This window comes from Tinamus guttatus, unplaced genomic scaffold (assembly GCF_059628265.1).
Source record: "Tinamus guttatus ecotype Peru unplaced genomic scaffold, ASM5962826v1 Tinamus_guttatus_pri_ptg000866l, whole genome shotgun sequence".
In the NCBI taxonomy this organism is placed as follows: Eukaryota; Metazoa; Chordata; class Aves; order Tinamiformes; family Tinamidae; genus Tinamus; species Tinamus guttatus.
This window is the reverse complement of record NW_028289400.1, coordinates 203924-214116: the sequence shown is the minus strand read 5'-3', so window position 1 is coordinate 214116 and position 10193 is coordinate 203924. Positions and strand designations below refer to the sequence as shown.

The 10193-nt window shown below is 45.8% G+C and overlaps 1 protein-coding gene across 1 annotated transcript; it reads left to right on the top strand.

The window, feature by feature from the left end:
* Positions 1-229: 229 nt before the first annotated feature.
* Positions 230-9268, top strand: ANXA4 (annexin A4). Its single transcript, XM_088537863.1, has 13 exons — positions 230-376; positions 3709-3765; positions 4691-4766; positions 5508-5602; positions 5889-6002; positions 6145-6235; positions 6689-6768; positions 7176-7232; positions 7391-7484; positions 7908-8003; positions 8425-8483; positions 8795-8917; positions 9184-9268. Exons 2-13 carry the CDS (start codon positions 3763-3765, stop codon positions 9241-9243), a joined length of 948 nt encoding a protein of 315 aa, XP_088393989.1. The 5' UTR covers positions 230-376; positions 3709-3762; the 3' UTR covers positions 9244-9268.
* Positions 9269-10193: the final 925 nt, after the last annotated feature.

Below are 10193 nucleotides of genomic sequence, written 5' to 3'. Positions count from 1 at the left end.
ATGCCCAGTGCTGCACAGTCAGGAGCCCCAGGGACTCTCTGTGCCTGTGGATTTTGCAGACAATACTGGAGAACAGAAGCCATCCCAGCTTTCCAGGCCACCTTTACTGTGCAGGGCCTTGGTGGAGCCCCACGTGCCTGTGCCCTAAACGTGCCTGTTGGGGCGGCTGCCTAGGGAATTCCTCGGTGCTCTGGACTACATCCAAACGTTTGCGGAAGGGCAGAGAGGGGATTGGCAATGGACTGACTTCCTGCGAGCTGTGCGAAAGCAGCTTTGCTCCCAGAGAGTCCCACCCCACTCCAGGGCGGGGACTCTCTGCTTAAGAGCAGAGCAGAGCTGTCCCCATCACTGCCGTGGCCCCTGCCTGGGACAGCAGGTGAGTGCCAGTTAACCGCAGGGTCCTCCTTGGCGTGGGGAGGGGGTTGTGTCACTAGCGCTGCTGGGGGCAGCGCCAAGTCCTAGCTCGGCTCGTCACCGCACAGGCGGCCACTCCCAGTGCGGCTGTGCGGGAGCGCGGCAGCCTCCGGCTGCGTGGACACCCCGTTGGGTGGCGATGCCAAGGCCTGGCATGCGGGGTGGGTCTGGGCTGAGGGAAGACAGGGAATGGGCAGTGGGAAGGAAGAATATGGCTGACTCTTTCCAGGCAGGAGGATGCAGTGTTTGCTTTCCCTTTCTGCTTGTGCTGTGCCCCATGGCAAGGCTGGCATCCCCCCTGCTCGCTGGCAGTGGGAGGGCATGGAAGTGCTTTACGGTGGCTCTGGTGTGTGCACAGGGAGAAGTGAGCAGTACAAGGCTCCAGCTCTAACTCGGGATTAGGTTTAATTCCTTTTGGAGCAGCAGCAAGACCCAAGTGTGGGAGGTGCTAGGGCACTTCAGCTGCCCTGGGGCTCCTATGCAAAAGGAAGAGCTGCAAACTCCGGGCTGGGGGGCTGGGATCGGTGTCACCCAGCCCGCGTGAGGCAGAGGCCTCCAGCAGGCCCTGCTGCCTTCCCAACACGCAGCTCGCAAAGGAGGGAGCCGCCTGCATCCAGCTGGCAGTGCGGGAGCTGTGGAAAAGCTGACTTAGCGCAGGGTGTGGGTTTGTGTTCTAGCAAACGTGCGCTGAGGAAGGAACTAGTTGAACAAGTCTAGTGCCTGCTGTCCCGGGAGGTAGGTCCCAAATTAGTCTTTTCCCTTTCAGATTCTGGGACCATCACAGTGTTTGTATGTTCAGGGAACTTGAGGCAAAGCTTCTGTTGAAATGCAGCTTATTGAGAGCTATGTGTGCTCCGAGTATGGTCGGGGAGGCTATGGTCAAAGTAAGCCCATATTGAAATGGCTGGAACACAGGATATAGTTTATGTTGCTTCCTGACAGCCGATCCAGGATCAGCTCAGTTTGAGGACACCACTGAGTACATAACTACCCGATTTACCCGAGAAAGCCAAATAGGAGGAGATAAATCATAGAAAAAATGGCTAGCGGGAGGAGATGCCCACTATACCTGCACTCTACTCTCTTGACAGAGTGTTTAGAGCCTGCTCTCAGCCAGGGCATGGAGCTTATTGCATTAGTGAGCCCAGGCCTTTGCAACTGTTTGAACCAAATATAATCAAAGCAGGTTTATCCAGGGCACTGCAGCACAGGCTAGCTGGCTTTCTGCATGCATATTTTAATTCCTCAAATAGTTGTTTTTGTCCTGAAGCTATTTTCTTTCCTGTTGGAGCTGCAGGCAGGGAATTCTGTTAAAAAGCAGAGCTCTGTCAAATCTGAGTGAGCTCTCGCACTCCGAGCAAGGTTTGTCTCTATCATCAAACAGGGTGGTTAAAGTCTTTAACAGCATAAAGTCCCAGCCTGAGCTGTCCATGGAGACCCTTTCCCCTGTGACTGGGGGAAATAGTGCTAAGCAGCAGGGACTATTGCTAGAGAACCTAGTCAAAGTGCCATGTGCTTCTAATTCCGCTGTTATGACCACTGCCAGCTTCCTCAGTGGGACCACATGCATGGCAATATACTGGGAGCAAAACAGCACATTTGCCCACAATTTGCAGATTGTGGGGTGGGCTAAGCATTGCTGCTTCCTGTTGTGCACTACTCTCCATGTTAGCAGTGACTCTTAAGCTGGATGAAGAAATTGGAATCTTACAAATGTCATACTCTAACTAGACTGTGTTTAATGGCTCTAATTTCATGTTCAGTGCCATTTGCCCTTAGTCCCATAGGCATATTCTTTCCTCATGTTATTCTGCTGCCTCATTTGCATTCAAAATTTTTCCTGCCTGCCTCCCTCTTGTTTTGTTTTGCCCTCTAATCCCCTTGCAAGCCAGCTCCTCCAATATCCTGCTTCTGTGTACAAACAAACTGAACAGTGAAACCCACATGAGAAACTCTGAAATTCTAAGCCATTACCCATTGTCTAGCTAAATCAAATAATAAAGCTGATTATTTGTGTAAAAAGCTAGGCTAGATCTTTTCGCTGAGGGTCTAGGCCAGATTTGTCCCACTAAAATCTATATCCTCTGAAAAAAATAACTCCACACTGACTTTAGCATGTGCTACTGAACTGCACGTATTGCAGATATTAACTGGGGAGTACTTGGGAGTGCCTGAGTGCCACAGAACGACCTGTGGTCAATGTGATGCTGAGAGCAGCTTGCCCCAACAGCACACTGAGGTGTTTGGAGTTCACAGGAGTCATGTGAAGCATGAGTAAAACTCCTGCTGCTGTTGCACAACTGGCTGGGCTCACAGCAGCCTCTGAACAGCATGAGTAAGTCTAGGGGGAACATCTGTCAGTCATCAAGTGCTCTATAATGCAAGAACACTTGTATTAACTTCAGTTGCAAGGAAATAAAGATTAATCTAAAACTTAGTACTTTTCCTCTCTTTTCTACTGTGGACTGACTATGAAAAAGACTTGGCTGGGGGATGGAGGTGAGAAATAGAGAGGTGTTTGTAGGGGAAGACCCTTTGCATGAAAACAAATGTATGGGCAGAAAAAAATATACACCTGGGAGATGACAAATAAGCTCTCTTTTTGAGAGGTTAACAGTCAATCTGCAATCCTACAAGCAATTACATATTGCATCAAACCAAGCAGATGCTGAATACTGCACATCTTAAGGAAGAAGGAAGTTAAAAGCTTACTATCCCATAGTGAGGATGGCCTCTGCGTGCTTGTCTGTGCCCTGCTGTTGTCCCTGCCTCCCAGGGAAAGCTGGAATTGCAGCTGGAGCTGTGCAGGTGTCCTCCCTGCCTGACCTCCAGGCTCTGACCAGCACAAAGTTAGCCATGAGATGTGGAGAGGATGGCCACTGAGTTCATCTTCTCGGGCTCCTGTGGTGATGATATTTGCTTCTCCTTGCAGCCTCAGCTAAGCTATACTGCTAAAAACAGAAGTTTCTTAAATACCAGTGATAATCATCTGCTTGTGCATCACATCCCTTTTTCAAACAGAGCCTTTGTGGAGCAAATCCTGGACCTCTCCCATTATAAACCAGGCTTTGTTAGTACGGTTCAAAGCAGGACTGGGAATTCTGAGCTGCAGTCAGTGTGAGTGTTCAGTAGGGCTGTCAGTGCAGCATTATTATCCTTAAGCCTCAGAAATGAGGCGGATATAATCCTGCTCTACAGTATCGGTTACTTAGCCAGCCCCATTAACTGACAAGGGTAGGTATATTCTGTTAATTATTTGCTAGAAAGCTAATAGTCCCTGTGTTTTTATTACAGTTGTCTAACTGCCTCAAGACTTGGGTAATAACAGATTGACCAAATACTGCAGGGATGGTGAGTGTGGTTGTTTCCTGTACCATGTTGTGCCACTTGCTCTGATCAGATAAATGGGAGCGTAGCTCAGATAACGATACAGACTGTCATTGTCTGTGGGGGACAAGTTTCTCTCTCCTCTCCGTTTCCTCATACTGGGCAGAAGGACTCACACTTCTGGGTTGCTCCCCTTTGGGAGTTAATGTAAAATCCAATCAGATATTGGTTCATGAGGGACAGTTTTCTCCCGACAAGCTCACTGGATATATTATTCTCTACAGGTTCAACCTGCAAATTCATCTTCACAGCAGTTATCTCTGTATATGTTATTGAAAGCTTACCCAGCACTAGCATTAACTGCTATTAGTATTATTACTATTACTATTATTAACTACTGTTACGTTCTTCAGAATGCAGACTGATACATAAGAGATGGTGTAGTCCAGCAGGAGTGGCTCAGGACAGGAGAAACTTGTCTGTGAAATACTGCTGTGAGCAAAATGCTGTATTTGATGTCACACAATTTTTTTTTTTTTTTTACAGAATAATGATTCTTGTCTGCCACTAGTGAGGTCAGGAGTAGGGTTTTGTGATCAGCAGCTTCTATGATTAATGTGGAGCTGGGAAGAAGTGACAGCTGGCCTGAACAGAGATGTCAGGTTGTCAGCCTTTATTTAATTGAAAAACAGATGTTACACAGGTGGCAATGAGGGGGTATTTTTTCCTTTTAGTCATGCTACTGTGGCTTACTTGTGTAACAGAGAAGTCTCTTTAGAACAGACTGTTTCTCTTCAGGGTAGAATGGAAGCTTCATCTAAAATCACTCAAGTTTGATGGGTAGTTTTTATTTTGTTTTGCTCTTGCTATGCTTTTTTGTTATTCAACTGTACCATATACTTGCATAGCTCTGAGTCTGCATTTGATAACTCTTCTCTTGTGAATCCAGGCAACAATCAAGGGGGTCTCAAGTTTTAATGCTGAGCAAGAAGCACACGCTCTAAGGAAAGCAATGAAGGGGCTTGGTAAGTTGTTCTTCCCTCTTAGCCTCTCATTTTTCAGACTATTGGGAGACTGTTCACTCTGGTAATTTGCTGAGAGGCAAGTCTGGCCATAAGCATTTGCCCCACTGCATCTCCAACAAGATCTGTGCAAAGTGAAAATGGGGATCATGCTTCCCACCTGCTGAAATGCAGCCTCTTGCTGGTGTGGATCCTGCCATCTTCTGTGTTGTAAAATGCAAGGAGCTGCCTGATCAGAAATCAGGGGTCACTTCAGAACAGAGGTGGAAGCAGAGGAAGGAGTGTAAGGAGAAGGAAGGTGAAGAGCTGAAGAGACAGGACTGATTACTGTAGTGAGAATGACTTCCACACCCACTTCCATTCATGTAATCTATGTCAGTGTGGTCTCCAGGCTGTTTATAGATATTAGAATATTAACACAAGAAAACTGGGACACGATGTATTCTGAAGTGCTGCACCATCTTTGCTGATGCAGCATGAGGGTTCAGTTTCAGATTATCAGTTTCAGATTATGCTGAAATCTCAACCCAACCTGGAATCCAAATCTTGGCTCTTTCCTTCTCTCCTGCAATCTGGTGCTCCCATCCTGATGGGTAGAAGTACTTTTGTGCATTGATTTAGTCCCCTGTCAAGAACCAGGTTGTGGAAGGGACAGAAAATAGCTAATGGCACATCCACACAATGCCAGAGCACACTTCTGGTTTCCTGCAAGCAGTCTGACTGGCTTGTGTTTGTTTCTCATAGGCACGGATGAAGATGCCATCATCGAGACCTTGACCAAACTGAATGTTTCCCAACGGCAGCAAGTTCTGATCACCTATAAATCTACTATTGGCAGGGTGGGTAGGTGGTCTCAGAGAAAAGTCACTGTGTCTTTAACATGTTGAAGTTATAGCACTTAGGTGAGAAGTGAACGGCACTCCAGCTGCCACTACAGTGAGGTTAGCACAGGTTTTGGTTATTTTTCTGGCTATGCAGCAAAGCTTATCTTGATCTTGTTCACTTCAAAGATACCTTTCATTAGGGAGAGTTGAAGCACGTGAAAATGTGGTGAATGAGTCAGTTCTTTCTGTTCTCAAGGGCTGTTTCTTCTCCCAGTTCATTCATTCTCTGCTGGCCTTTTAGGATCTGATTGCTGACCTGAAGTCTGAGCTGAGTGGGAATTTCGAAAGGGTGATCGTGGGGATGATGACTCCCACCACCTTGTACGACGTGCATGAACTGAGGAGGGCTGTGAAGGTTTGGATGACTTCCTGTTTACATCGCTAAAGTTCTGGTCAAGTTAATATGATGTGGCCTAATTAATTAAAAAAAAATGCTTGATAGCACATTAGAAACAGTTGTCATCAGCATCTTGGTTCTTTTCTTGACAATTCCACAGGGTGCAGGAACAGATGAGGGTTGCCTGATTGAAATTCTGGCTTCTCGCACAAATCAAGAGATCCGGTGGATTAATGAGAACTACAAACGTCGTATGTAGCGCAGCCTGCAAGCGGCTGCAATGTTACTGCCTGGAAAGTAACTCGTGTGTGTGCATGATGTGGAGGAATGAGAGGGGCTGTTGGTCTTTGGCTTAGCTGGGCCAAATCTAGCAATTCAACTAATACTGGCTGCCTAGAGAGAACCTCTGAGTGAAATGGCTGCCAACAGCAGTCTCAAAAACTAGAATGTCCCCCAGAAACATGGGGGCAAGGGGACTATATCAGTTGCATGTGCACCCATGTATGGATCTAGTACTAGTTTTATGCCGATTGTACTTAATGTGGATGAGTAGCACTAGTTATGATGGCTGGGTTACAATAATTATGTCTAGTGTGCTGAGCGCTTTCTTATGTTCACCTGGCTACAGCTAACACATATGGACAAACAATTGTCCAAGTGTTGGAGCTGTTGCAGATGCCAAATGTGTGTGTTTCCCCTGCTAGAATATGGCTGTACCCTCGAAGAGGACATTGTCTCCGATACATCTTCCATGTTTCGAAGAGTTCTCGTGTCCCTCGCGACGGTAAGCCCCAGTCCAAGGAAAATCCCTTGCTTTTGCCTTGCCCTTCCTCTCAGTGATGGGGTCCCTGAGGCTGGTTTTCAATTTGCCCCCTACCTTCCGTGCCACCTTGCCTGCATTTCCTTCAGGAAGGGGAATCTGTGCATGTGTTCATGCTTTGTGTTCTTTTAAAATGGTCCAATTCAAGTTTGCCATTAAGTTCAGGAGGAGGCATAAATCATGCTCAAGGCAGTTTTACTGATTTTTTTTTTGTCTTTTATATATTTGCCAGTTTCTGTTAAATTTTAAAGACTCTTCAAAGTGGGCCTCATCACAAGCCACCCGTAGTTTGTTTTAAATGGGGAATTTCCAGGCCTTGTTTCCATTGGTTGCTTTGGTGGGCTGAGTGTTTCATCCTTCTATCTCTGCAGGGAAACAGAGATGAGGGAACGTACGTGGATGGTGCCCTTGCACACCAAGATGCTCAGGTGTGTAGTAATTTTCATCCTGTAAGAACAGTCTGTTTGGAAATAGCTGTGATCTAGAGCAACCACAGGCCATCAGTGCTCAGGTATCAAGGAAACAAAAATCTCATATACACTTGAGCTTCTCAATAAGCCTTGCTTTGCCTACTAATGTTTTTAAGAAACTGTATGAAGCTGGGGAGAAGAAATGGGGAACAGATGAGGCCCAATTTATCTCCATCCTCTGTACACGGAACAGAAGTCACCTACTAAGAGGTAGGGCTCTACAATGTCCTATATTCTTTGTTTTCTTTACTTGAGGGCAAGACTTTTGTAGGTGCTTTGTGCTTCCTCAGTGACTGATCATGAACTTGGCCAGAGACAGGCAGATATGTAGAATCAGTCACAAATACTTCTTTCAGATGGTTTCATTCCATTCCGAGTTAAAAGGAGACTTGAGACATTAGAACAGTTCTCTGCTGCTTGTCTCTAAATCAGAGATAGTGTGACTCCTGCTGGGGGAAAGAGGAAGTTGTTACCTGCTTCAGCTTCCTAACAAGACAGTTGAAAATATTCTTTCTGGGGGACAACCCCAATTCAGCATGCAACACAGTGATAGCAGAACAGTATTCATGAAGAGAATGAAAAGCTTGATTTTTGGAAACTTTTTTTCTCACTATCACTGATTTTTCTCCTTAGTTTTTGATGAATACAGAAGGATTGCTAATAAGGATATAGTAGACAGCATTAAATCTGAGATGTCAGGAGACCTTGAAGACGCTTTACTAGCTGTGGGTGAGTGTCCTGCTTTTAAACTTTGTCCCCAAAGTAGGGAAAAAGACAGAATAGTTAGTAAACAGCAGCCCTGCCCTGCTGTTTATACAGCTTCGGAAGGCAGATGTGATATACATCCTGCTGCAAACTATACTGTTTTATTCTCTTAAATGTCAGGTAAGAAAGCTCTGTGCTTTATCTCATTGTTTACTTTGTCAATAAATCCTTTGACTGACGACTGCAGAAAGGGAGCATTAAACAAAAGTGCTGAACATGGAGAAAGGGGACAGCAGTTCACGGCGGGTCGCTGTGGTTGTCTGTGTTGTACTTGCTGTTGGTCAGCCCTCAAGCTCTTCATCGCAGAAGAGACAACTACACCAGGAGAAAACCTCCTCCTGTAGTTTCCATCAGCCTTAATTCTCTTGTTCTTGCCTCTTTACAGTAAAGTGCACACGGAATAAACCTGCATATTTTGCTGAAAGATTGTATAAATCCATGAAGGTAAAGAGCTTTCAGTATGAGATTGCTTTTTCTTTCCTTGCCTTTCCATGCTGGAGTCTGTAATGTGCCAGCAGTTATTGCATAGAGAGGAACTCCACTGTTAACTTGGGAAAAAAAGAGTCTGAGCTTTTCCTTCAGGAGGCTCAGAGCAATATTCTTTTCAGCAGCAAGATGCTAGTGGATCACTGTTAGTGTGAGATTGCTCTAAAGGGGAGCTGATCCCTTGTGAGACCCAGCAATAAAACCTTTGTCTACAGCAAATGATTTATTCCAAATTCCTCATAAACACACCTGGCTGGTTGCTTCCTTAGGGCTTGGGAACAGATGACAATACGCTGATCCGAGTGATGGTTTCCCGCTCTGAAATAGATATGCTGGATATCAGAAGGGAATTCCTGATCATGTATGGGAAATCCCTCTACTCCTTCATTAAGGTAAGCTTTTCCACATTAGAAACAGAGCAGGATTTGCTAAGTGGCTTAAAGAGAGAGATTCCCACTTGGCACCTCTAATACACAAGTTAGAGAAGCTGAAATTAATTAGACATTCATGTACTAAAAACACTCCTGAATGTTCTTAATTCATAAGCTGCCAGAAAGGATACAAACCCTAAAACAAATTATTTGTGCTGGAAATGACCCAGCCTTTTTGTATTTTTAGCTGTAAAACTAATAATGTGTTCCTTTGTTCTTCTCTGCAGGGAGACACCTCAGGAGATTATAAGAAAGTTCTGCTCAAACTCTGTGGTGGGGAGGATTAAAGGATGCCTGTTGTACTGCCTGGGTGATGGGAATCAGATCATAAGGATTTCTCTAGATAGCTTTGCTTATTGCTATGAGTATTGACTTAATTCATGCTCTGATTAGATAACAACAATCAATTTGACCCTTATGATATGCTTTTATGCTTGGCACAGCCACTTTTTTCTATAAGTTTGGCTGTTAAAACCTGACTGAATAATCATATTGAGCTCTGCAAGAGCTAAACATGTTTCCTGACAAGCTGCCCCTCCATCGCTGCATTTGCTAGCAAAGCTTGTTGAGCAGCTGAAGCAAAATTAGATGCAGAACATGGGAAAAATTAACCTAATCACTATAGGGAGGGTGCGCAGTGCAGGCTTCCTTCAGGCTGGCAAGATGATTCTAATGCAAAATCACCCCTTTAAAATCTAAGAGTTTAAACCTGCCCTCTGTTAATGTGGAGCATTAACAAGCCTGATATGCTTGGGTATATATATGTGTATATGTATATAAATGTTGCCTATAGATCAGCAGGTAAGGGAGATGTCACTGGTGACACTACAAGAAATAGGTCAGCCCTGTACTCTGGGTCCTACCAACTCAACACATGGGAGCAGGACTTTTCCTGGAGTTACTGGGATTGCCAGCCTTTGCTCCAGATAAAGCCGTATCCCTGGAATGGTGCCTTTTCGGGACAGGACCTGTCCCCTGTGGCCTTATCCCATCCCTGGTGCCTTACACGGAGCGGCCTGCTGTGTCTCAGCAGCGCTGGCTGCTTGCAGGCCTTGGTGACACGGTGGGGCTGCAATTCCTGCAGGGATTTCCAGGCTGTTCCTGGGTGATCCTGCGGCAAAGGTTAGGAGTTCGTACGCCCAGGCCCCCTTCTGCTGCCTGCTTTGCTCAGAACCAGGCTCCTCTCAAACAGCAGATGTGGCAGTGCCTTCTGCTGCGGATCACTGTGTTTCTCTCC

Excerpts from the sequence above, each read along its gene's own strand:
- ANXA4 (XM_088537863.1), top strand. Across the intron at positions 6,003-6,144 it reads AACTGAGGAGGGCTGTGAAG|GGTGCAGGAACAGATGAGGG; the intron begins GTTTGGATGACT and ends ACAATTCCACAG. Across the intron at positions 7,485-7,907 it reads CAGAAGTCACCTACTAAGAG|TTTTTGATGAATACAGAAGG; the intron begins GTAGGGCTCTAC and ends TTTTCTCCTTAG.